Source organism: Anser brachyrhynchus, assembly GCF_964034855.1.
Source record: "Anser brachyrhynchus genome assembly, chromosome: 2".
NCBI lineage: Eukaryota > Metazoa > Chordata > Aves > Anseriformes > Anatidae > Anser > Anser brachyrhynchus.
Genome location: NC_137695.1, coordinates 105,989,007 through 106,015,832, shown reverse-complemented (window position 1 = coordinate 106,015,832; position 26,826 = coordinate 105,989,007). Strand labels below are relative to the sequence as shown.

Genomic DNA, 26,826 nt, shown 5'->3' with positions numbered 1-26,826 from the left:
AGTGTGTGTGCGTGTGGAAGCTCGTACTACAGCATTTCCATACGCGCTTCTTGGAGATGGTGAGAACTAAACTGTGAGGGAGTAGAGAAGTTTTTCTGAGGGGTTCAGGTTCAGAGGAAGAATTGTCTAAAGCTGCTTCTTACATCAGATTTGAAGTAATTGCTTAGTGCTGTCTTAACCTGAATGATTTGTGCATATAGCCTTCAGCACTGGCTGCCCTCCCAGAAAAGTCACTGCGAGCACCTGCACTGTGCCCGGGGCCAGGCTTGTCTTCTGTACTGTAGGATCAGTACCAGCTGTACCTCTGATTTTATTGATAACTTTCTTTGCACTTTGTTTCCTTCTTCCAGAAACATCCTTACCTGCTTGTGTTGCAGCATCTCCTTTCTGTTTTCGTTCCCTGCTGGTTTCTCTCCGCATTTCTTGCGACTCAGGAGCTAGGCAGCGTGTGCTTGGCTTTCCAATCTCTCCGCTGCTCCACTCGCCACAGCTCAACACTTTGTCTTCTGGTGCTCGGTCCTCTTCTGCTGTTCTCTAAGCTAAATGGGAGAGGGGAAGCTTAGGGTGAGAAGGAGGCTAACTTCAGAGGCCAGTTCTGGCACCCAGCTGCCTCTCGCAACTGCCAGAAGAGTGCTGCTGTTTCTCACCATGTCTTTGGGGTAGGTGGCACTCCTGCAGCTCTGGGCTTGTTGCCCTTCCTGCGGTTGCTCACTTTGCCTGTGTGTACAAAGGATGCTCGCACTCAGTGGTCATGCTGTGACCAGGTAGGCTGCAGGGGAAGTGGTTCTTAATTTCCTGTGAGCTTCCATGGAGAGTTGGGCTTTCTGCTTTCTGCTCATTGAGTTTGCACACAGAGCTTCCGCTCTCCTTCTGCTCTGACCATGGGAGTCTTGTCCGTGGGATCTGATGCAGTCAGCAGCTGTATGTCCAGCCCTGCTGTACACAACCATTTTCGAAGCCTGCTGCCTCCCACCCTAGTTCTGGCACTGTTATAGTCTGAGTTTACCTTTTCGGGCAAAAACATTTTTGGAATTGCATGTCTTGGTCTTGTACACCAGTCCTTCCCTAGGGAAACTCCCATCTCTTTTAATTGCTGGTAATGGCTACAACGTATTTCTGAAGTCTGTTTTATGTCCTGTGCACTGAGCGAGTGTCAGAGATGGAAAGCCACCTGATGGAAGGTGCTAGGCAGCTTGCTGGGGTAGCTTTTTGTATCAGTGCAGGAACACCCTGGTACGCAGAAGGAAAGAAGTTTACAAAGCAGAAATGGTGTGGACTCATTAACTTGGAAGGATCTTGAAGCGCTGGGCACCAAGCAGGAGCAAGCTCAGCACTCGTGACCATGAATGGGCAGCAAGTGCTGTCTTGAATGATAATCCTAAACTTTGAGAGTTAAAAATAGAACACAAGTAGCGTTTTGTGTGCTGGGGGATCGAGGTGGTTTGCTGCTCTTCACGTGCCTCTCAACCACTAGGTTGCAATTCAAGAGAAAGGGAGGCGGGGGGATGTGTGTGGTGGAGAGGAGCTTTGGCTTGAAGAGTTCGTGTCCAGCTTACCCTGTCTCCAGGTCAGGATTGCAAACCCTCACCCTGCCCATACCTACACTGAGGAACGGTGAAGCTGGGGATAGCTTTGGGCTGGCTCCTGGCTGCTGCAGGGGGAAGGGTGAGGGGAGGCAGGCAATGGCTCCCGGAGCTTGGAAGATGGGGAGCGGCAGCACTCGGCCCTGATGGATTTGAAGATGTTGGGAGATAAGAAGCTTGAAGTGAGCTCTGGTTTCTGGTTGATGTCTTGCTAGGGCAGGCAGGCGCCTGTTAGCAGCGAAGTCGTTACGCTAAAATGGTGTAGTCGAACGGCCTTGTGTGTGTAACCTTGTTGTTGTTGTTGATTTGCCCTTGCTCTGTGTCAGTCTTCCATGCTCCCCAGTGCTTCTTTTCCCCGCGTCAACAGGCAGCATGCAGGGAACTTTGCGGCTGTTGGGAAAAGGGGAAACCTTGTTGTACGTTGTGGCACTGAAAGGCCTGCTTAACGCAAGCACAGCACCGAACTGCACCGCTTGGCGTGTGTCAGGAGTTTGTGTGTGCGACCATGTAATGAAGTAGCGCTGGGAGAGAGGAACCTGAACAGTGACATTCCTTGATGTGGCAGTTTTCATGTAAATCCTCAAGGGGAGCAGTTGGTAACACCTTTACTATTCTTGCATCTTCCTAGATTGTAAGCTGTGAAGGCCAGGAATCTGTAAAGTGTCTGTGTACACTATGGTGCTATCTTAAATAAACGATGTCCTCAGTTAAAAAAATAAAAATCTTCTGGGTACGGACTGTTGCTTTTCAGAGGAGTCTGCAGAAAAACTACTCGAGTTACTCTGTGCTGGGAAACACCAGGACAGAGTAAGAGGCTTCCTGGAACGAGCCGTAAGCCGTACTGCATGCTGCTCAAACGTCTGTGGGTCTGAACTGGTAATTCCACACGGGTCTGGCGGCTGCTTCATTTAGCAGTAAAGCAGGAAGGCGTCGCCTAAATGATTAACCGTGACTTGTACCTGAGACCTTACTTAGCTAATAAGGTGTCTTCTTACCCCTCCCAGCAGCACCCGCCACAGGTCAGAATTACGCAGGTAGGCGGCAGCCTTTTCCTTGCAGCTCCAGGGGGAAGGTCGTGCTTTCACAACGAGTTTGTTCAATGGAAGGCGTAGCTGTGGAACACCGCCTGTCCTCGGTTAAGGTGATCGAGGCATGGGGCTCATTTTTATGGGAAGGCACCTGCAAGTAAGATCATCAGTTCCTAATTTGGGGCCCCGCTGCTAGAACAGTTCTGACTCCTCTGCAATTTTGTTTCTAGCCTGGTTGAAATGAGCAGCAGCTAAGGTTCAGGGCTCTAACCAGACAAACATTGAACGTGACTGTCCCAGCTGTGTTGTGTAACACGCGATGCTTCCCATTTTCACAAGTAGGCCAAGACAGAGCAATGAAATGCCACTTTAAACAACTTTTTATTAGCAATGCATAAACAAGAAATTGCATTTCAGTACCGCGTAACATGAAAACAAGCAGAAATTGATTCTGCTGCCGTTCTCTGTGATGACGGCTGATGCCCCTGGTGTAGCCGAAGCCGCACCAAAGGCACATGCGCAATGACAGCACAAAAGCAAGAGAAGTTCAGAGGGGAAGGGTTTGTGCTTTAGGACTGTTAATGTCCAAAAAGTGCATCTCCTGCTTGGGCTTTTCTTTTTTCTTAAGGAGGGGAAAGGGAGGGGGGGGACCAACTTTATTAGAAACACAGCTCAAGTAACACACGCCTCCTTTCATCTTTGTTTTGCTTTCTGATTCAGGTAATGTAACCACCGGCCCCTTCGATAGAAATGTGCCTGTCTTAAATGGTCTGAGCCAAACTGGGGCCGCGGCCTCTCAGCGTCCTGTAAGCTGGGTCCTGAGACCATTTATGCTCACACGTCAATGGGATTGCTTATGTCCGCCAAACTTTGGAAGCCAAACTTGCATCAACTACTGCCCGTGTCTTTTAATTCCAGATTTAGCACCCCGTGAAATACAGTTTAACAGTCCTGCACAGCCTGTCCTGCAAAATCCAAAACGCTGCTGGCCCACGGTGTGTACGTAGCACTGGCACGGCTGGTCAGAGAGACACAGGGAGGACCCAAAGCTTAATGTAAATGCTGCACCCGCATGGGAGGCACCAGGATGCATTTTTCCTAATGGCTGCTCATATTTTGCACTTGCAATGGTGGTGTTGATGGTGTTTTTTTCTAATTAAACAGGTTAATAATCCAATGGGTCTTGTTCAGCTGTGACTGTCCCTTAGGCAGCACCTCTAGATGAGGACTGTTTGCTTAGGAAATGTGTTCTGATTAGCTACAGAGCCGTCTGTCCCAAAGGGCTTCCTCCGGGACTGTGGTACGCAACCTGTCCCTACCACCAACTCCGACTGCGGTGCTGCTTCTGTTGCCTCGGGACGCAGAGCGCAGGCTACGTACGGACCTCAGATTCAGGTCAGCCGGGCAGCGCTGCTGCAAAACAGCCCAACCAAAACGTTCCTGCGCTGGGGCCCAGTGCAAGCACATCAGCAGAGGTGTCGCTACATAAAGTCAGCCGAGCCCGTAGATTTGCTACCTCGCTCCATCTCCTGGTTACGACGCAGTCTGAGTGCTGGCTGACTGTAAGATGCAGTCACGCCCTTTGCTTAGCCAAATGTGGTGACGTTACGGCTGTTCGGAGCTCACCGCGCTTTGACCCGGTGCTGATTGCTCCTAGCCCCGACAATGATGGAGGCTCGCAGCGCAGGCTCCTGCAGCTCCGACACCGGGCACTCGCCTCTACCAGCAGCTCCCAAAATGCTTTCACCAGCTGGGGCTGCTTTGACGTCCTGGTTCCTGCAGCTGGGGCACGGACGGGCTTGCAGCTTACTCTAGGTCAGCCGCGCAAGGACCAGCCCTGGGATTTTTCGGTGTCAAGCCAAGAAGGCGCAGCGAGGGCTCGCTCTGCCCTGGGCCGACACCAGGCCTGCCAGCAGGAGGGACCGCGGATCAAGCTGCCACGAGGGCAGTGACAACAAACTTACACATATGCATCAGGAAACAGGGTCTGTGTCTTTCTGTATCACATCAGACCGAGCTAATGCACCTCTCTGCTTGTTTTCCTACCTTCACTACTTTCAGCGAGTAGTTACCAAAAGACAGGAAGCAGTAATAAAAAAAATCAGATGGAAACAACGAAACAGATCTTTATAGCTGGACTCAATATTCGTAAACATTCCCAGATTTACCTTAAGATATATCCACAGATACAAAAGAAAAAAAATAATAAACTAGAGCAGCTCCAAGTTAGCAACACGGAAGTACCATAAAATGTCTTGGTAACGTTAACAGAACCCATACGCTGTAGCACCAGCCCTGTGTCGGTGCCGCGCAGGTGAGCCGGAGGAAGGCGTTCCTAGAAGATGTACGCAGTGCTGGAGGAGGTAAAGCACGGAGACAGCAATCGTGAGATGAAAGCCGGAGCTTTTGAATTAGTTCTAAACTCTACAGCATGCAGCCAGTGGCTAATGGTGGATGCTGACGCTGAACTTGCCTGGGAGACAGAGGGAATGCTTGAAAGAGAAGAGGGAACAACATCATGGCTGTGATAAAAACGTTCTCCCCGCTTCTGGCTTAAAAACAAAATAAAACCAAGCAACCTGACCAAAAAAAACCTCTCCAAGCGATTGCCAGCATTTCTCTCTCAAAGGTGAGGGCTGGAGATGTCTCAAAGCCTGCGCTGCGTGCAGGAAAAGTGGGCGCTCCTCAGCTGCCCCCTCCAGTGTTTGAAGTAACGAGACCTGGGTTACAGCACTGGGCTGGACACGGTGACTGCGCGCTCAGCACGCCGCCGGGTTACATAAGCAGCTTTATTGCTATTCTGCGAGTACTTCCTTCCCTTCGTGCAGCCCAGCCAGTGCTCGGCTGCTGTTCAATCATTTTCGTTAACAAACCTGCGCCAGAAGAACCAGCTGACCGATCTTTACAAACCCGCAAAAGCATGAAGAAAAAAAAAAAAAAGGCAAGCTGATAGAAATTTTACATTTCCTTCCACATGAATAATTAACACGGACAAAGGCTGTATAATGGAAAGGCATTTTATTTTCGCCCAGTAACACCCCTCCCAGTATAACAGAAATAACGGGAAAAGGGAGGAAAAAAAAAACAGCCAACAAACCCCATAAGCGATAATGTCACCATGAACATTTGCAGCTTCAGGTTCTGTGTGTGTGAGAGCTGCAGCAAGGCTCTGCTCGCTCCCTCCATCGCAGCAGCGAGGCACAGCTGGGTTTGAATCCTCCACAACCAGGGTCATAGATGAAACAAGACCGACGCTGCCCGCGGCACTTTTAACTCTTTGGGTCTCCCACGGTCCATCTAAACAGGCTGTGGGCATATTAACGAAGCTAGAAAAATAACGAGATTGTAAAAATTCCCGGAAGGGAGCTCACTGTGCTGGTCCCACCTTCCTTTCAGCAATAATTCACTCTAAAATGCCTATGGAGAGCAAACTGCCTTGAGGGGCTGAAAGCGTTAACTCTAATAAAGGTAACAGCCAACACACACATAAATAGGACTCGTTTTCTTTTTAAAACATCACGGGAAGGTCAGTTCCCACTGCATGATTGATGGAGACTCCCTAAATATTAATAAATACATTACACCTATTTACAGGCTTCCGCTTTCATCCTGACGCTGCCGCGAAGCTCAGAGCAGGGCCAGGACGTGCAGGGCAGCGCCGCGGGGGCTCGCGGGCGAGTGACGGGAGGGGAGCGGGGATGCCAGAGCAAGCGGCGAGGCGGAAAGCTGCGACCAGCCCTCTCCCTCCGCAGAGATGCAGGCAGCGTAGGAAATGAGCTCCCTGCTCCACGCCACCCCCTGCGAAGCTGGCCGGAGGCTCAGCCGCTGCCCCACAGCGCTGCCGAGGCGCAGGGGCCTTGGCACGTCCCGGGGGATCGCTCGGGATTTCTTGGTCCTTGCTGCTGCCAGCTCTGCGGTGCCCTGCGTCCGTCTCAAAGGGGACGAGGAGCTGCCGGGCAGGCTGCGGCCAAGCGGCTTGAAGAGGCCGAGGAAGAGGACGGGGAGCAGAGCGTCAGAGCGACTGCGGCACGTGGGCAGGGCGCCCGCAGGAGGAAATCGAACCGGCGGCGAGAGGGGGAGCTCAGAGTGAGACTTCACGCCTTTCTTTCCGCCCGGTTCTCCCGACGCACGACGCAGCAAACCCGAGGCCTGGTTTTGGCACAGGAATGAGAAAAAGTGCTGATGTGGTGAGATCAGGCGACCCTTCCGGCAGCAGCAGGGCCCTGCCGAGCAGCCCCTGCAATCCTACGTCCTTGCTCCCCCACGCCAACACTCCGGGCGCTTTAACATGCAAAACGCTTCCAGAGGTACCCCAAAAAGGCCCTGACACCTGACCTTACGCAGACGGGGCAGCCGAAGAGGGAGAGCTAGCTCTGGCCCTGCTTTTCCCGTTTGGTTTGGGTCAGAAAGATGTCAAAACGTTACTTCCATCAGCTCTGCATATGCGAAATCCTCGTTTTCCATTTAAAGAAAAAAAAAGGAGGGATGAATCTCTGGGAAGGCTGAAGGAGACTTCTGCCTGTGCTTTTCGAATCACCTTGAATATATACGAGTGGCTGCTCCGAAGGCTGCAGCGTTACGTGCGAACAGACCTTGGGAAGGGGAAGGGGAAGGGGAAGGGGGAGTCCTCTTCCCCTGGGCAGCAGCAGCGACCTGCGGTGGAAGTGGAGCCGAGCTGCCCGCACCACGGCACAGGGCCACCCCAGGGCTGCCTCCCCCCGGGCTTCCAGACGCACCAGACTTGGACGGGAGGATTTGTTTTGGTGAATGCACCACTAAAATCACGTCAGGTTAAATCCGGTCCCAGCTACTTTGGAGCAGTTCTGAGGTATCTCTCATTAATCCTTAGTATAGAAATGTTAATAAATAGATCTGAAACTTTTTTTTCTGCTATGTCACTCTATAATACACTGCTATATAGATATTAAATACGCCTCAGGGTATTAAAAAATTTATGAAAAAGTTACAGTAGTTGCTTTTCAAGTATTAATAACTCGGCTATATTAGCTTGTTTTGAAATACCAAAACGGTCTGGCCCTAAATTATAGACTGAACTCTGGCTACGCCTGCATTAAAAAAAAAAAAAAGTACTTTGAACATAAAAAAAAAAAGTGCAAAAAAAGCATGTGATGTCAGTTAACAGTGTACCATCGTTGGAACTTCTAGCCAACTAGTCTAGCGCTCTTTTGTGAGCAAATTAAAAAGGGAAAAAGAAAGAAAAAAAGGGATGGGGGGGAACAGAGAGACTGCTCCCAATCTGAGACAGCACCGTCCCAAATTTCAGCAGAATCCTAATTTTTACAGCCAAGTTACAAACCCCAGAAAAAATGGGGTTGCCAGTGGATATGCTGTCAGACATAACGATAGCAGTATTTGCGCGCTCCCCTATAATACAAATGTACACCTTCACCCACCCTCTCCTCGGAGGAACCACGAGAACAACTTTACAGGTTTCCAGTCAAAATGAGAAGCCTCCCTTACGTCCTCCCCACACGCTGTGCGACTGTCTACTGCTAAAATTTACTAGTAATCATCACCGTACATTGGAGATAGAAAGTATTAGAACTACTAAAACCTGCTCAGGAGACACTCAGAAGACCACTAAGGCTTAAGAAGGCCAGCAGCCCCGGGGAACAGCCAGCCACACGGGCCGACAGCCGTCATGTATTTTGCCCCGGTACACAGACCCCGGGAAGTCCCGGGCTGGACCCTGATCTCAGAGCAACAGAAATGGTTCACAGGAAGACCGACTGGACCGCCGCCGCTCACGCGAGGTGCCTGGTGTGCGAACTGACTCCTTGTTGCTTAATCTAGGATGTGAGCATTACTAGCCTGGTAACGCCAATACGACTTACTGTCTGCTACTGTGCTAACACTGACACCTTGTTAGATTTGGTTCTCCATCAAACATGTTTTAGCTCATCTCCTGAAAAATGATTCGAAGAATGGTTTAAAAAAAAAAAGAGGACTGAAAGCAAGAAAAAGCTTTCTAGTTTCAATGCACACATACAAAAGAGGCAACAATTTCAAACTACTGATTTTCTTCCAGTGCTGACCCGTTGCATCCCATTCTGTACAGATAAAAACAGCCTTCTGTGTCTCTGGAAAGCATTGGAGTAGGAAACCCTGTGATCTAATGCAAATTCAAGCCCGTCGAGTGAAACAAAGCAACGGAATGAGAATCCAGTTTTCGTGACCTTTCTTATGGATGGTGACCTCATGAAGACAAAAGCAAAGCAAAAGGCACAAGGCTCAGATCTCATTGATAGTTCTTTCAGAGGGGCAGTATTCAGAGGTTCCTGGCGAGGACACGTAGAAGGACTGCGTCTTCCTTTTTAACCTGGCTCGCTTGTTGGCCAGAGAGAGGCTGCGCCGGCTTGAATTGATGATTTCTGAAATAAACTTCTTGCAGTCCACGCACACCTCCATCGTGCTCCAGTCCTCCATTAATTCTTTGGGAAACTGCAGCTCTTCACTGGACTTATCCACGGATTTGGACCTTGACGCCAACCTGAAAGGGAAAAGATCAGGGCTCCTCTCACTATTTAGCAGCATGGCAGCGGGCACCCAGGGATGCCTTCAGGAAACAGCACGACAGAATGGTCTTGACTCCAGTTATCCTTTTTCCTATCCCAAAAATGACACCAGGAAAGCAAACACTACAGAGGACGGCTTTGGCCTGGTTCAGCAAGATTGTAGGGTCACTAACTGGAGCTATGTGTAAAGTTTACCTTGGCAAGAACAGTCTTACTAGCAACTAAAACCAGATGATGTGCTTGGCTAATTTGACACAGCATCATAACACTAGTGATTTATGCAGAGCATTTACACTGTATATTACTTTAAAAAGGAGCATTTCATTTCTATTTAATTTCTTGGATGACTTTGGCAACTACCTGCGTATAAGATAAAATCAACAGACAATTTGGTAACATCAAAGTGAAAAAAATTAGTGGCTAGAGGATCTATCTGTGCAAGATAACATTAAATTTGGTAATTCTAGCCTGCAAGATTTATTTCCTGAGAGTCTATTCATACCAGAAAAAGAAATGCTGAGGATTTATTTGCAGAACCCCAGCACAGCTGAGGCTGTCAGGTCCCTCTGGAGGCCCCCTGCCCCAGCCCCCTGCCCCAGCAGGGCCACCCAGAGCAGGGTGCCCAGCACCACGTCCAGGCGGCTTCTGAAGGTCTCCATGAGGAGACCCCACGGCCTCTCTGGGCAGCCTGTGCCAGCGCTCGGCCACCCGCACTGCCGAAAAGAGCCTCGCTCTGCCCTCTTTCTTTGTACTCTCCCTCCAGGTATTTATAGGCATTGATGAGATACCACCCTGAGCCTCCTCTTCTAAGCTATGAAGTCCCAGAGGTACTACGGAAACAACAGTTGTCCCCGTGTCATGTTGTTTTTCAAAGTTTTAAGACACACTGTTAATATTGTTATTTCTGGTAGTCAAAGAAGTAAATGGGAGAAACATGGATTTCAGAAGGCTTCCAAAAGGTTACTAAAAGCATTAGAAACATTTAAAACTACCAAACAAGCAGACAGTGTCTTCTTAGTGATTCATAACTCAAGATGAAAGACTTCGTAAGCTCTTTCAATACACACATATGAGCTAAGGTTGTTCCTCACCTGGGCATACTCCGCAGTGATCGGTGGTGACTGGTGGAGGGTTTCTCTGGCCTCATAAAACTTTCTCCTCTTTGCAAGGTAGAAGGTCCCAGCGAGAAAATGGGGAGAGTAGAGTATGGCTTTGATGGCAATCGCATCTGTTGAGAACAGCAGAAGGAACATGCAGTATTATTACCAAAGATTAGAGCTTTTCAGAAACAAGCAAGCCATGAATTTGTTTACTTACTTTTTTGCAGCACTGTGAGCATACAGGCCTGCATAAGAAAATGAAAGCATGAATCACTTAATTGGGCAAAACTTTATTTAAATAAAGAAAAATGGATAAATATCCCAACCCCTTAAAGAAACATTTTTATTTTTAAAGCTTCCAAAGAACTACACCTACAAAAAAAAAAAAAGAAAAGGAACTGTTTTTCCTCTAAAGAAACATCCTTTGGTAACTGATGCAATAAATCAGTGATTCCACAGATCTTCAGACTTATTGTCTTACTGTTCAAAAGTTCACGTTTCTTTCACTTTTGGCCGAGAGTTTCAGTCCAAAGAAGCAAGACTGACACTTAGGAAAGATCTGTTTTAGTATGCTTTTTTGCTGGTTTGTTTCTAAACTTTCACTGTTATAGAAATGAAAACAATCAGCAGTGTGCAGCAGAAACATTTGGGGGTATCTAAGGTACAAACCCATATTTTTCACTCTGAAATGGTACTTGTTTATTAACAGATATTAAATATTTACCTCTTACAGAACTGACAAGTGTAAGACCAGGTAAAGAAAGAAAACCTTCTTGTTCGACAGCAAAAGCAGAGCTAAAAGAAGAACAGAGAGTTCACAACGTTAGACAAAATCCCACACAATGATGACCTTACCCAACAGCTGCCATCAGTGAGACCAGAGTTGCAATACTACATCCAATTCTGCGGTCCATATTTCCAAGAGGATATTGAAAAGTAGCACGGTTTTGGCTGGGACAGAGCCGTTTTTTTTTTTTTTTTTCTTTTTTTTCTTCACAGAGGCTCACACAACGCTGTGTTTTGTATTGTTGATGACAATAGTGGTGATAACAGAGGGATGTTTCAGTTGCTGCAGAGCAGCGCTCGCACAGAGCTAAGGACCTTTCTGCTCCTCGTGCTGCCCTGCCAGCGAGGAGGCTGGGGGTGCACCAGGGGCTGGGGGGGACACAGCCAGGACGGCTGGCCCAGGGGACGTCCCACACCGTGTGGGGCCATGCTCAGCAGTAACAGCTGGGGTAAAGGAGGAGGAAGGGGGGACACTGGGAGTTTGTCTTCCCAAGAAACCACTAGGTGTGATGAGCTTTCCTGGGAGTGGCTGAACACCTCCCTGCCGATGGGAAATAGGAACTGAATTCCCGGTCTTGCTTTGCTTGTGTGTAAAGCTTTTGCTTTACCTGAACTGCCTTTATCTCAGCCCATGAGTTCCCACACTTTTACCTTTCCAATTCTCCTCCCTGTCCCACCAGGGGAGAGAGAGTGAGAGGCTACGTGGTGCTGAGCTGCCTGCTGGGCTAAACCACAGCAGTCCTTTTTGGTGCCCAACGTGGGGCCTGCAGGGTTGAGTCCAGAATTGTAACTTCATATATTTAGACATATTCTTTTAATTTCCTACCTAAATTAAATACTTGGCAGTTAATTATTAACTTACTTTACTCCTCCCTCAGCGGTGTTTATATCAGTGCTATATAAAAGCTAGAACAAAACCAAATCGAAACAAAACAGGACAGTAAAAGTAACAACAATAACTATTACAACTGAAGGACACAGGAACAAATGGGGATAAATTCAGCCATGAATAAATCTGGGCTGGAAATTGTCCCTAACCATTCGTATCAGGTTCTGGAATATTAGGTAGTTGCCTGTGATAAGATCTGATGATTTTCTTCCAATCCTATGTTACTGAAAACTAGAGAAATTCCAGGAATGAGCTATTGTAGCTATTGTACTTGAGGACAACTGGTTTTATAGTCCCATATGTTTAGTTTATTCAAGGGAGGTAGGGATCACAAGAACATTTATATGAAAAAAAGGCATTGAACAAAGAAAAGGGTTTTTTGTCAAACAGAAGATGACATACTGGAACCCAAAGACTGGATCCCCCCTTTTTTTTTTTTGGTGGAAAAAAAAACCCACAACACCACAAAACCAACCGTTCAGAGACAGAAATCAGTATATGCCAGACTGAAAGCTGTAGGAGACTGTATTTAAAAGGGAACTCCATTTGTGAAGTATTAGTATCCAGGTACAAGAAGAGAGACACTGGCCAATTTACAAGCATTTTACTGAAACTGCTTTGCAGAAAAGTTGGAAAGAAATCAGATTTGGGACTTATATTTAGGATTGTTTTGGCTTTTACATACTTGCAGTTCTCTAGTGTGCTTTAAAGTAATACTGCAGAAGACGTGGAGGCAGAAAACACCTTAGTGAAGTTTAAATATGCACTTAAAGATGTGGTCTGATTATTGCAAAAACTGCTGCGTTTTTGTAGAAGGTATAAACAAATTAGGTATTTCCATGAAAAGTTTTGATGTTTCTGTACATAACTCAAGGAAGCTGACCCACATGTTATACATTATATATTGCTGGATACCAACTTTTCTCCAGTACAGGGTAAGAAGCAAATGGATCTAACTAGCAAGCTTTGACTTTTGACTCCCAGCTTTCTATCAGCTGGAACGTGTAAAGGAGAGGCTTGTGGGACCAACCTCCCTCAATAAGATGGGGCACCTCTGCGGGCTCAGCCATACCTTTCCTTTTTTGAGAGCGGTGTAGACATCTTTATATTGCTGGTACTTTTCCAGCTCTGCCTTCACCAGCACCTGACGGATGTGCATGACTTCCTCCACCGTCAGAGCCAGACATTCCACCGGGTAACAGAACTCCTCCTGGAAGCCAAAAAAACATATGAATTCAAAGCCACATTGCTTCTTCCAAATTTCAACCTAGACAACCAACCACCTGGTTAGTAACTCCAGAAACAGAGGGTTTCTCCCTTCAAACTGGAATAGCACCGGCTCATTCATGGGCATCACACGAGTTTCAAACTGTTTGAGACTCCTCGAGTGTGATCTAGTTGGTCTGATGTTCAGCCCTCACAACAATGACAGTTTTCTTTGTTTTTCCTCCTCAAGCCACTTGACCCTTCTCTCTCCATTTGTCTTTTATTATGAAGATTATTTTGACAAATCAATCTTCAGGTTTTTAATTTGAAAAGAAAAAGAATTTGGCCCATGGTACTACTTTCAAGTATTCTTGAAGACCCACAATTTGCTCGAGACTTTGTGGTGCCCAGAGTGGCCAAGGAAAGTTGTTAGTTGCCCATTCTAGCAGAATTTTTTATTCAGTGGTACCACATCTTGGCGCTCACATGAGCAGAACTACAAAAAGTCGAGGCAATTCAGGCAGAAAGGCTCTCCTCTCTGCCCCCAGAAAGTAACAACAGCAAGTTAGGCTTTACAGAATAATCTTCAAACATAAAGCATGAGAACTGGTTACCCAGTGTTGAATTACTAATGGAAGAGAATCAGAGAATAACAACCCAATGATCACAAATGTCCCATCTGCAAAATTTCCCTATATTCTGTATTACAGCATGCTGGAGAATATTGAGTAGAGAATGCCTGAATTTGGTACCAGAGAATAAAAAGCACCAACCCAATTTGTAATCCAGCCCTGTAGTTGATTATACAGTTCCAACAGAAAGACAGAAACCTCTGTGGGAATTCCCATCGCTTTATGCTTGGTGAACCTTTTCAGTCAGCCCAGAGGGGCTACTGTGTGGCAATGACAATGACATCTAATGCTGTCTGAATAAAGGAAGGAAATTTCTCCTGCAAGTACAAAGACGTGGCTGACAGTCTGGAGATCTAATTTATAAATTGAAGCCATGATTCAGATTAATTGTGCAATTCTCGATTTGCTTGTATTCGGAGTTCTGTTCTGTCTTTCCATTGGATTAAAAAGAAAATTTTTCTACGTTGCAGACCTGGCAAACATTAGCATTTAGGAACCACCACATTTTTAAAAACTGTTGTCTTACCTATCTAGAAAGGGAACACAAAGAAACTTCACTCTGTTTAAGGTACCCCACAAAAGACTAGAATTGAGTTAACTTTGTTAGATTTGCCAGCTCAATCTCTGGGGCATATAATCGCTAGTTTTCTTGAAAGAACAAACTATGTCAAAAGCAACCGCAATTTGCTCTGAGGTGTAACGCAGCCTAGCCAAACTAAATGACTTGTGTTCATTAGGAGGAACTTTCCAGCTAACCGGCAGCTATCAGCATTTCACTCGGGGTCCTTCCCATAGCAACTGCCTCGCTACAGAGAAAGCACGGCCGCGGGCCGGGGCGAGACGGGAGAGGAAGTGGGTGGGAAAGCATGGTGCACACAATGCCAGCAAAAGACCTCAGTTCTGCATCGTGGGAGACTGGGAAGCTGTCTGCAGTGAATGAAGGTGGACTGAATGCTTTCGATCAATCAGAGCTTTAAGTCCTTTAGAAATAGGTTTCTTACTTGAAGGCACTTCCTTCCCCCTCATGAGCGCCCACTCCTTTAATTTATAGGACGATGATGTCAGTGAATATTGCTCCTTTGAAGACAGGCTGTAGATCTACTATAGGTGTAGAGCAGCTACTAGGGGAATAGTGTGGGTCTGCTGTCGTACCAATCAAAAATGATTACTGCTTCGGCAAATAGAAATAGCTAGCAGGCAACAGGGGAAACATAGAAAAATGTTCACAAGTTTAAATGCTAATGTTTTAATTCCAGAGGTTACACAAGGACAACAAAATGTTAATGCAACATTAAATGAAAGATAAATATTATGCTGATTTCAGAAAACTGCTTGATTTTTTTTTCCCTTTTTGGAATAGAAATAAGTACACAAGAAAATCTTTTGTTTCAACACTCGCTCTAAGGCACTGAAATTAATTAAAATTACACTAAGCACTGACTAAACTTCATTAAATAGCGATGCTTTGGAGTTATTGCTCAAACTTCAACAATAATCTGCACCCAAGTTAGGCAGCTCCAAACGAGAGAACTTTAGTTCTCTGCAACACTTACAGACAACGAAACACACTAAAGACAAACTGTGGCTTGAATTGTACTCAATAGTTATTTCAATATTAAAGGTAATCGGTATTCTTATTTTTAAAGGAAAAAATCTTACTTAAAATACTAATTTAAACTTGGAGTTTCCGTGATCTTCATGAGAATTGGCTTTACACTTCAACTGTGCAGTCATTATATGCACCACAATAGCTTAACGTGTATGTGTGTAACTAACTTTTTTTACTCAGGAAAAACAGGTAGTAAGAATTACATATCCATTATGTGAAATAAAGTGCTTTGTAGGTCATTCTCAGCATGCACACACCTAATAGGTCCTTATGACTAGCTTTTTTAAACTAATATATTCCTTGTAAAATTTCTCATTAGAAGATGTCACTAGGCGATCAAATGGGCTGCACTAATAAATTGCAATATGAACATGTGCCAGATTGGCCTCTAAATTCTGCAATTAATGGTTAATCAAGCAATCTAAACTCTCACTGATGTTGCAGACTAAATGTTTCTAAGAAGCTCAGCTGGATATCTCAACTATAAACTCTCCTGCAGAAGGTTTCCCACTCTGACTTATCGGTTGGGACAAGAAAAAGAAGGATAAATTTAAATTATTCACGTTTGATTCTACATAGGGGTAAATGAATCAGTTTTTCTTGTTAGTCAGTTTGCCTTCCCTGGTACATAGCTATTAGTTATTCTGCAAGCTCTAATACGTAAGTGTGCTGAGGACCAAAACCGTATGTAGGTTTTCAAGTAAAACAGATTGCAAATGCCCTTCCATTCTACATAGTATAACTTGTTAGAAACACAAGAGCTTATTCTTTACGACAGTCCAAGGATTACAATAGTTTTGCTGGGCTTTTGCTGCAGGATCTTCATGTGCTGTAACATTTAAGGTCTGTCCCATTGATAAATCTTGTGATGTTGCATTTTTAGTTTGCTGTCCTTTCAGAACTGATTTCTTTTCCCCGCGAGGTGATTGAAGACACACAAATATCCTACACACATCGAAATCAACGTCAATCAGGTGCAATGTCCCAGCCTAAGCTTTAATTCTTGCCACAGCTTAGGAAGTGCTCCCCTAAGTGGGAACATGCTGGTGAAGGTGATTTCCAAAGCCAGCAAAAAGAGGCAAACCTTTGCGGGTTTCCACCTGCTGGCAAAAGCTCTCTCACAGAGATAGTACATAGCCCCTGCCACCCCACACATGGCTGCTTCAACGGGATGAGAGCTGAGCAGAGAAGCTGTTTGCATAGTTGAAAAAAGTGGTCTGAAAGTCATCCTTGGAAATAAACTCGTTATCCTAGGAACCTGAACAATAGATAGGAAGCAGAGAAGCGAATGCTGTGTATAAATGAAATCATTAGCTTTGGTCCTCTGGGTCATGAAAAATAATAATGATGATGATGATTAAAAAAAAAAAAAAGCAAACAAACTACAAAGACATTCATATGTACATCTCAGGACACTGGCTTCATCTCACTGATTAAGCACCAAGTAAGCTCACTGCAAAAAGCTCACCACCAGGGCAATCCCCCCAAAACTCACTGAGCTGCCCTGCCTGTCCACGTAGCACTGGTAGGGTGACATATCAGAAGGACGGTATTTGGCATTTTTCCAAATTTGTTTCCCTTCCCCACCTACTTAGCTCTAACTCCTTCTGTCTGATGAGATGCCAGTTCACAAAACCATAGTTAGTATGCAAGACAGACCAGTTTCTTGCTAATCCTGCTAAGAGACAGTAGAAAACTCCTGCCTGTTTTCACTGGTATTGAGAGCTATTTATTGACGAGGCCTCTTTCACCTTGAAGAGAAACTGCAGTCACAGGAGCAGGTGATAAGAAATGAAACTCCATCAGTCCTGGAGGAAGGGACGAAGAAGTGTGAAGTCAAATAAAAAGTAAATAATATTCTGCAGGTATTGCGAGGCGTTCAGAGAAGGAACTGCAGTGTTACGTAGGCAGCACCTGGCGCAGCCACTGAACGAAGCTGGCATCCTCCGGGGAAGGAAAAACTCTGCAGCAAGCCAACGCGTGTAACTGGGACAGTGCCACCATATCAGAAACCATCTACCAAAACTAAAAACAAAAGTATTGTGGGAGTTGTCTGTCACACCCTAGAGGGCACTATTGCCAAGTTAAAGAATTTACTCTCTAGGCATCGAATAAAATAGGTTCTCATTAAAGGAACATCATTTCAGTACTGCTTTCCCTTCTTTCTCGCTTCGTAGCCAAAACCAAGCTAGGTGACAGTTCTTCAGAGATCAAAAAAAATCAAGCAGAAAAGAAACTAGTAAAAATTTTTCCCATCTGTTCCCACATTTGCCTGACTTATCTGAAGTCTTTTCCTCCCTCTTCCTTTAATATTTTTAAGCAGGAGTGGAACAACTGAATTAAATTTTCTTCAGTGGTTTTATTTCAGATATTATCATCCTAGGCATATGTCAGTAAACATATGCCTAGAAACAGGTATATACAAGAAAATACATACGTGGCCAACAAGCTTCTATTAAGAACTTGTTTCACCTATTTAAAATAACAGCCTCACAAATTAGATTTTTAAGTTGTATGATCCCCTCAAATACATGAGATGAGATCAGTATTACGATGTACCATATTTAGATACATTAAAAATGTGATGGAGCAAATACCTCACTATAATAAGATGCTTTCTTCCCTCCTCCCTTAAAACAGTACGTATGTGAATGACTTTGGACCTGCCAGAAAATAAACCCTATGATTCCCCATATAGTGTGTGCAGCAGGCAATGACAGAGCAATCCACTTTATATGATAGCATCTTCGAACACATGGTGGAGGAACCTTCCAACCTGTTTCTGGTGCAACATGCTACACTCCGAGTTCATTTCAGCAAAAGTCTACTTGTGTTTTGTGTTTATCGATATGCTACAAATTGAACTTCACCTTGAATGAGAAACTACATTCTTGTGGAAGGATATAATAAAGAAAATCCAGCAGACCCTCTGAAATGAAGAGGAGGAAGCATGTAGTGGGAATATTTGGAGATTATTTTCTTGTTACAGTTTAATTTCATCAACTAATAGGTTCAGATCCCAGCCACCATTGCTTGGGCCAACAAGAACACTCTTCAAAACCCACTAATACAACTGCTCTAGAAGACAGGATGAGTGAATATTCCCTTCCTTTCAAAACCAGGATGTGTTTATTGATTTCTCTATTCACCAGCACCTCATGGGGCATACTTCAAAACCCTGCTGGTAGGAAAAGAGACGAGGAACATATCCTGCATGAAATTACAAAGCACTAATCAGTATGTCGGCATAAAAGAACCAGGATTTCATACCCTTTGCTGCTTATACTCTGTTGGAAAACAGCTCTCAATTAAAGCTAATTGATCAAATGTACTGTACTTTCTTTTCAAGTAGTAACACATTTTTTTGCCTCAGTGACTTCAACAAAGCAACACAGAGAAACCTTGATTTGGATTACTGAAAGAACTTTCACAAGTATAAACATTAACCACACAAGTTCTTAGGATGGGAAGAAAAGAAACCATTCCATTCATTCAGCCATTAACTAAAATACTATCAACAGGTAAAAAAAAAGAGAAAAAAAAAAAGAAAAAAAAAGATAAAAAAATAATAATCCAGAGCTTTGGAGTCATCTCTATTCAAATTGAAAATCAATAAGGTGAAGTTTGCCTGTGTTGGTAATATTTTGAAATAAAAGCAAGGCACATGGCGTTACCCAGAGTCCTAATCAGAGTGCACACACTTTTTGAGGCACCAATACCCGGGATTTTGGATCAAAATGATAGAGAGAGAGAAAGTTCAAATCTTGATTTCAAAACGTCTTTAGTAGCCAAGGTAGTTTCTGAATTCAGGAGTTTTCTTTGAGTCAAGTTCTAATCACACTGAAGCCAAGTTTTAATTTTCATTATACTCTTAGAATGCCTCTTTTTCTCTCTCCTACCACCCACTCCACTTACAAGTGATCTGGAGCTCTGTTTTGAAGGTGGTAGAAACTGTCTCACATTGGTTGGTGTTTCCTTTTCAATGGAGTGTCGTCTCTGGGGTGGCTGCCGTCTCTCTGGCTGTGGTGTAGATGATATGGGCAAGAACTTGGGAGGCGCTAAAGATTCAACCAGTATAAAAAAATTAGTTCTCTGAAGAGAGACAATGTTGGATAACATTGCTCAGTACTTAAAACAAACATCGATTTGCTAGAATTCCTACTACTGGTGGCTCAAGTGACACATACACACTCAGATCATCTTCAGTACAGGTATAGTATTCTATATACATATAGTATAGGCTAATGCCTTGCACTCAGTAATCACATTTGATCTATTCAGCTGGTTCTAGGGTTCATCTTTACAGATTTATTCCAGTAATGTTCAATTTCAGCTTCCAATAAAAACTTCAAGCAAAGTTCATGTAACAGAAGGGCAACAGAAGTGTGTAAAAGCAGCCACTGAGCTCTCTAATCAAAACTTACTCTTTCTGCTGCTGGTGCCTTCCTGAGAGGGGTCTTCCACTTGTGAGGGGGAGATGCTGCTGCTACTTGTTGATTTATGCACTGATTCCTCCTGGGTGGAAAGAGAAAAAGAAATAGAATTCCTCAGAAATTGTTTTTTCTTCTTTTACTGCTCCTTAGCACACAGAAATCTCAAGCTATCAAAGGTATTTTACGATGTTAAATCACTCAAAGCCTTAGAAGAAGTCCTCAGTTAAACACTGACTCTACACAGCACTGCGTAACTTTCTAAGCTTAACTTTTTTATAAACTGGAATAAATGGTACATTATAGGAATTCAGTGTATTTAAGCACTGCATGGAATAATAGGATCAAAAGAGAGGTGCATGAATCTACTGTAACCTGTTACTATTCCACCAGTAACTGCTCATTGTACTCAACTGCTAATTTGCAACTACAGGAGATACATTAAGCCAACTTTATGTGTCACATTAGTAAGGAACCAGCACTTGGATTTCTCTGGTCTTCAAAGAAATGAGAGGTCCTCATACAAGCGACTCAGATACAGAGAAATTAATCTGATCTCCACTGCGCTGTTCTCTAATTCCTAATCTTGGTGCATTTCTCTCCTTTCTTCTGTATTTAAAAGAACTCTTATTCGTTTCATCACAACAGCCAAGAGCAAGTCCTGCATGATGAATGAAAGGCTTAGGCTAACATCTTTCAGCTTTCTAACACATTATGCCACCAAAATTAACAAATCCTTTCACCCCAAACCTCTGTCTTCAGCCACCAGACACTAGTAAGATACAGACCATCACTGGAGCCTCCCAAAGGAACAGAGTTGAAGGGCTGATCGTGAATGCTGTTTACCTCTAATATGAATGCTTTTAACTGAGGAGATTCATTTAAACTGCCAAGATTTACAGATCAAACAAAGGACCTGCTCTAAAATCCGGCACGCGGCTGAGCCTCTCTCTCACGGATTTCTTTAGTTACACGAACTGCAGGCAGGAAAACCCCCACTAACTGAAAGTGCAGCCTTTCGTAACAGCAAGTCAGAAAAGCAAAGCTGGCAGGGTCACTTCGATGGACACCAGGCATCACAGGACAGGGGCCCTTATAAATTCCCACCAGGTGATCTGTACTTTGTGCTTATCCCAAGGACACGCACGCACTGTATGCAAGGGTACTGTGATGTATACTCTTCCAACGCACTTGCCTCAAAACAATATTCTGCAAAGGGACTCCAGCCAGCTCAGATCCCAAAACAACACATTCACTTTAACATACCCAATGTGCTCCTTCCAAGCATTTGAGATGGGAAGACTGTAAGAAAGTCTGAACAGCATATTTAATTACAACAGCTGTTGGGCTTCCAGAATCCAGAGATCTTTGTAGATATCTGCTTCACGCCACATGGTTGCCCTAAGAGACCACTGCAGAACTTGCAGAATGCATTGTTCTCTGGATGTGGTCCAACAGAGCTCACAAGTCTCAAGTTAAACATTTAAATTTTGTGAAGGAGAATAACCCCTGTACGAAGCGAACCATTAAACTATCCACTCTTCAGAAGTCAAATCCGTTACTTTTCCATTGCCAGAGAAGCTAAAAAGCTAAGATGAAGAACTAGGAAAGCTGTCAATCAAAAACCATAACCATGCTGCTCTGCTGCTTATTTCTATGAATGAAGAGCAGCCAGCACTTCGGAGAGAATGGAAACCAGAAGTACATTGTTTGACACAGTATTCTACCTGGACAACAGGTATTCCAAGTCTGTCATTTCTAATTACTTCTGCGCACAAACACATGCAAGGGAAGTGCTATTACTGCCCTACGATTTCTCAGACATGGAAAGCTTTTTTTTTTTTTTTGAGAATGAAATCTTGTGCAGGAACCAAATCTTGTGCCAAACCTTCCTACAAACTTCTTCGCATCAATGCAGAAACTGTTGACTATTATGGTAGGCAATCAGACACTTTACATGTGAGGTTAGATAACCCCACCATCTGGAACTGTGCACTTCTCCACAGAGAACTAAACAGCCAGAACATTCGTGTCCTGAGAAAGCTGCAGCTTTAAAGGCGTCACCTTAAAACATCTGTCTTATGTTACTGACAAAATTTTTGTCCAGATTGCTGTAGTTTCATCAGGAAGATACTTTTCCTAACTGTATTAAAAATTACTATTAGATTTCTACTTCTTTTAACCATACCAGGCAATATGGCACTCCCTGCTCCCCATCCGAAACCATGATTTTAGGAAATGAAGAAAAAAGCAAGGACAGAATGTAGTAAGGGTTTGTACAATATTCATCCTTGCCAGCAAATGGGCATAGGCTGTATCCTATGGGCTGTATCAGACCTCTTCTTTCACCTCTGGCTGGCAATGCAGAGTGTTGGGGTGTAGTCAGAAGCACAATACAGCTGAGAGAACAAAGGGGTTGCAGAGGAAAAAAAATGCATCTGCATCTCAGCCCATTTGGAGGTCCATAGCTCAGCAGTGCAGGTATTTGCAGCCTGTAATTAGGGCATAACAGTCATAATTTAACTCCCAGTGAGTAACTCTAAATAGGTTTAGTCCAATTCAAATTGCAGGCAAAGAGGTGCCTGAGTAGCTTACAGACAAACAGGACAACACATACACTCTTCTGTGTGTTACATACAAAGCAAAAATCAGCACAAAAGACATTTTTACAGAGCAAAGTTCACTTTCATCAAACGTTCTATGTCCCATCCCTTTTGTAAGCTTGGAAGATTTCACCCCAAATCCCTCCAGTATGTTTATTTACACCACGTTAGTACTGTTCCTGAAACCCAACCAGTATTCTGCTGGGCATCTTAATCATCTTACTTGCTTCACCAGCTACTTCTGTTGACTCAAACCAATACAGCATCTGTTCTCTGTGACAGCTCGATGTGGTTGATTTATTTTTCAATTTATCTTTTGCTGTATGCCCCAAAGCTTATTCCTTATGATTTTGCTTGCCTACACCGTATTCCCTAATCAATAGCCATAGTCACACATTTTATTTCCCCCCCCTACAAGAATCACTTAATGTTTCCCTTTACAGAATTTTCTTTTAGTGATTTCTGCTCATTTTTCCACGTGAAACATCATGCTGCATTAGCTTCAGGAAGCACTGACCTACAAGCTGAGAAGCTCTGAGTTCAAGATCCGACTCTTTCATTGACAAGTCTCAATATTCCTGCATTCTGCCCAGCTTCATTAATATTAACAAAACCTCATATAGCCTCTATTGTAATTTTAAACACTGCTGAGAGATTTCAGAATGCAAAACGTTTTGGCTTTCAGAATAGATGCACCAAATTATGCACCCCTACAAGTCACCCATAGGATAACCCCTAACACAAAGAGGGCCAACTTCTCATGGATAAAGAAAGTACGCAAGAAGATATATTTATCCCCACATTTATTTCTCTCCAGCCTCCTATCTCTCAGCTTAGTTGCCTTTGTAAGCGCCCTGTCAGGAAACCCCACCCTCCTGATTTAACAGAGAGAAAGAGTCAGGGAAGACTGCCTTCCCCAGGCTAAAATTAGCCTCTTTATTCAAAACCCTGCCTGAATGTGCTTTCCAGACAGCTTAACTTTTAGAAAGGTTCCAATGCAGTAATATTACTGGTCCAGAAGACAAAACTCTTTCTTGAGGATATAATACTGGTGCTTCTCAAGGACTATATATAATGTGGCTTTTAAGCTAGAGAGCTTTTTTAATCCGTTCTCCGTTTTATGGTTTTTAAAAATCATTAACTCTCCCTTTAAGAGAGAATGGATTCAACATTGTGTCCCCATCAAAGTGGTATTTACTTGTCTCTATCTGTGAAACATTTGCTGGGTGTTAGTTCCCAAGCCTACCTGACAAATTAACCCACTGAATTTGCACTGAACTGCAACCTCTCCGGCATAGCTGATGCTCTTTATTTAACAGCTGGGACAACGAGGCTGGGCTCACATCTGAGGCCTTCAATGACAGCTCCTGCATGGGTGCCAGGAGGATGCAAACCATTTGCCTGCATCATTCCCAAAAGCATGATTGCTGCATATGCACAGTGGACAGCTACTGGGCGTTTATGAAAAAAAAAGAAAAAAAAAAGAAAAAAAAAGGATATACTAGGATTAAAGACAAAATCATCATTTAAGTTTTTTAAAGAATACTCTCATTTCTGAGGTCTGATATAATATTCTTGAAGTTCTGCAGGCTGGCAAAACACTCATGGAGAGTTCACATTACAATCTACACAGACACTTCTTAGCGGATCAGTTCAGCAAATTAAGGAATGAGACTGAATTCTGACAAACAAGAAGTTGTGTCCTGATGTTTTACCTCCGAATCTGAGCTGTCAAGTTCAGCCAACGTGGGAGCCTTAAGGAGTCTCTTTCGTTGTACTGTCACTTGTGCGGCCCCATTCTGCTTTCCTTGTGGTGCCAGGCCACCGTTTGCTACAGAGGCATCCACTAATTTTCTTCCAGCCTCTGGCGCTGATACATCTAGCAAGAGAAATAGAACAATTGGTGCTTGGACCTCGTGCGCTAAATAGAACAATCAACTTTTATTCTGCCTTCTCAAAACTTACTGTCAAGGCAATTCACACAAAAGGGAAAAATATTTTGATAGTTATACGTGTGCAATTATTTTACTCCAGCAATACACTGCTCAGAACTACAGGCAATGGCTTGTGGTACAGAAGCAATATGGAGGAATGAAAGCAGTGGAAAAAGCAGCAGTGCAAAATACTAAAAAACAACCTCAGACTAATCCCAGGCAACTCTAAAAAATAATTCCCATGTTGAAACTGAAAATATTCTTCCTTCAACTTATAGTCTATAATTAACTAAGTATCAGAAGAATGCACAACCGTATCTGGACAAGTGGGTTTCCAGCGAATCTGAAGACAACACCACACAGAAATTATGAGGTTAAGCATGGAGTAAACCTAGTTATTCCTGCGAGGACAGAATTACACTTCGTTCTGCAGTATACAGAAAAGGAATGAGAACGAGCTAAATAACTAGCATTCATCAAAAATATGCGCCATTCCCTGGTTTGCATGGTCATTTGTATTAAAAATATGTCTGCGATGCCAAATCTTCATGTAACAGCAGCAACACGAGGATCCTGCTCTATTTTCATCTACATGAGTTTTACAAGGATGTAACTCCACTGAATAAATTACTCAGGATTTCTGCCAGTGTGCAATGAAGATGCATGACTTGTAAGCCCAGGGTCAGCTGTGCTTAGCCTAGCTTAGCTTACACATTCAGATAACGACCTAGGCTTTGATATTTTAGGAGGGCTTAGATTTGGTCTGATAATTCAGTTTTATCCCTGTAAACGTACAAAGTGCACTATTCCAATCTGAAGAAAATTATGTCGGAGGGAGAAGGAAGAGAAGCTTTTTATCTCCCATTTGCATGTATGCCTAAGCATCTGGTCTTTCTACAAATGTGTTTTTCTACACATCTAATTATATGACTCCTTCCCCAGTCTTGTAATAACAAAGTACCTCCAGGTATTTCAGGGTTAGTGTAATGAAGTGTTATTATTCCCATTTTTACACACGGTGACGAGAGGCAGGGAAGGCCGAATGACTCGTACCTTAGGTTACCAGGAGGACTATGACAGAGTAACAATAGAACCCAGGTATTCCCAGTGCCGACAACACAAGTACTCACACATCACTTGGAGTCACTTGCATCGCTGCCCTGGTCTAAACAGACACGGTCACTGCTGCCACAACACAATTTGCACTGATAAAAGCTGTTCTTGCACTAGGTAAGTTAAAACCACACAGTACAGACAAAGCATTTGTTGCAGCAGGACGTCTGTTTTACAACGTTCTCACCGGAGCGGCTATTTAAAAGGAATAATAGGAAGAATAAGTTAAATGAATATATATGTTAAAGAATTAATTAGGTCATTGTTAAATGCTGAAAACAGAGAGAAAGGACAGGGGACATATTACAGTTCCTCTATAAATCATACCTTCAACTAGGAATGTAAGAAAAGGGGATTATTTGGGCTATTAAAGCCATGGTGACATTCCAAGCCTATGAATCGTGTACTACAGTGTTATTACTGCCTTCAGGTCCTCCCTACAAAGAATTGCAATCAAAGACTTAGACTCTCTAACCTTTAGTTCCTATCTTCAAAGGCTTTCCTAATGGATGTCCTGACTAGCACTATGGCTTCTAGGTCATGTTTTTTTTCCCTACTAGATTTTTGCGAGTACAGCATGGGCGTCCCTCCACATCAAATGCATTCCTGCCGTAACAATCGCTTAATGCAATCCCAGAAAGCGACAGCAGGAAAACGAAAACCAAACTGCCTCACCTCCCTGCTGCCAATACTTCTCGAGACCTCATAATTAGCTGGCATGTAGTTGATTGAAGAAGCCCATGGTTTCCCAAATGAGCAAGAGAAAAACCTTTGATTTGTCTTTTGATCGCGCAGGGTGGTACCTGGCCAGACCGGCCGAAGCAGCAGCCCCAGCACCAAAGGTGACGTCCCTCCTCTCAAACCTTCCTGGATGGTGACTCCCCGCCCGGTGGTAGGGAGGCTGGAGCTTGGACTGGAAGTATTGTTGGAGTCACTGGGAGAAAAATGATGGGCCAGCCAACAGTATTGCCCTCCTTGCAAAAAACTGTACACACAATAGGTTTGGGGAAAGCAAACAGGAGGGAAAGTCCACCCGACGTCCCCTAGTACTAAGGGATGTGATATAGAGAAATACGTATTCACGGTCCATGACATAAATTGCTTGCTGTTGTTGTTTTCTGTTTGCCTGGTTTGTTTTCCAAGAATATAGGCTCCAGAGATGGAAATTTCCGAACCATTTTAGAGGTAATTTATGTAGCCAACCACTATCTAGAAAGCCTGAAACTGTTTTTATTTAAGCTTACATATGTATGAGTTGTTTAGAAACACATTGTTTATGACTTCTTGAATAGCCAATGAAGCTTTAGGTGAATCTAGAAGACAATCCATAGTATTTGTTTTGAAGGGCTCTTTGGTAGGGACTAATAATTTATCGCC

At 44.0% G+C, this 26,826-nt stretch overlaps 1 protein-coding gene across 4 annotated transcripts in view; it reads right to left on the bottom strand.

Annotated features, from left to right (window-relative positions):
• Positions 1 to 5,617: 5,617 nt before the first annotated feature.
• SPIRE1 (spire type actin nucleation factor 1) overlaps positions 5,618 to 26,826 on the bottom strand; it is a 129,758-nt gene continuing 108,549 nt past the window's right edge. Inside the window, exons 9-17 of one of the 4 annotated variants that reach the window (XM_080580339.1) lie at positions 24,118 to 24,281; positions 19,794 to 19,884; positions 19,285 to 19,427; positions 16,454 to 16,627; positions 12,995 to 13,132; positions 10,972 to 11,042; positions 10,465 to 10,492; positions 10,239 to 10,375; positions 5,618 to 9,122 (exon numbers count right to left, since the gene is read on the bottom strand). In XM_080580339.1, coding sequence (XP_080436465.1) covers positions 8,864 to 9,122; positions 10,239 to 10,375; positions 10,465 to 10,492; positions 10,972 to 11,042; positions 12,995 to 13,132; positions 16,454 to 16,627; positions 19,285 to 19,427; positions 19,794 to 19,884; positions 24,118 to 24,281 — 1,205 coding nt within the window. In that variant the 3' untranslated portion in view covers positions 5,618 to 8,863. Of the gene's footprint in view, positions 9,123 to 10,238; positions 10,376 to 10,464; positions 10,493 to 10,942; positions 11,043 to 12,994; positions 13,133 to 16,453; positions 16,628 to 19,284; positions 19,428 to 19,793; positions 19,885 to 24,117; positions 24,282 to 26,826 lie in introns of those variants that run through there. The other 3 variants (XM_080580340.1, XR_013946626.1, XM_080580341.1) reach the window with 3 other exon arrangements.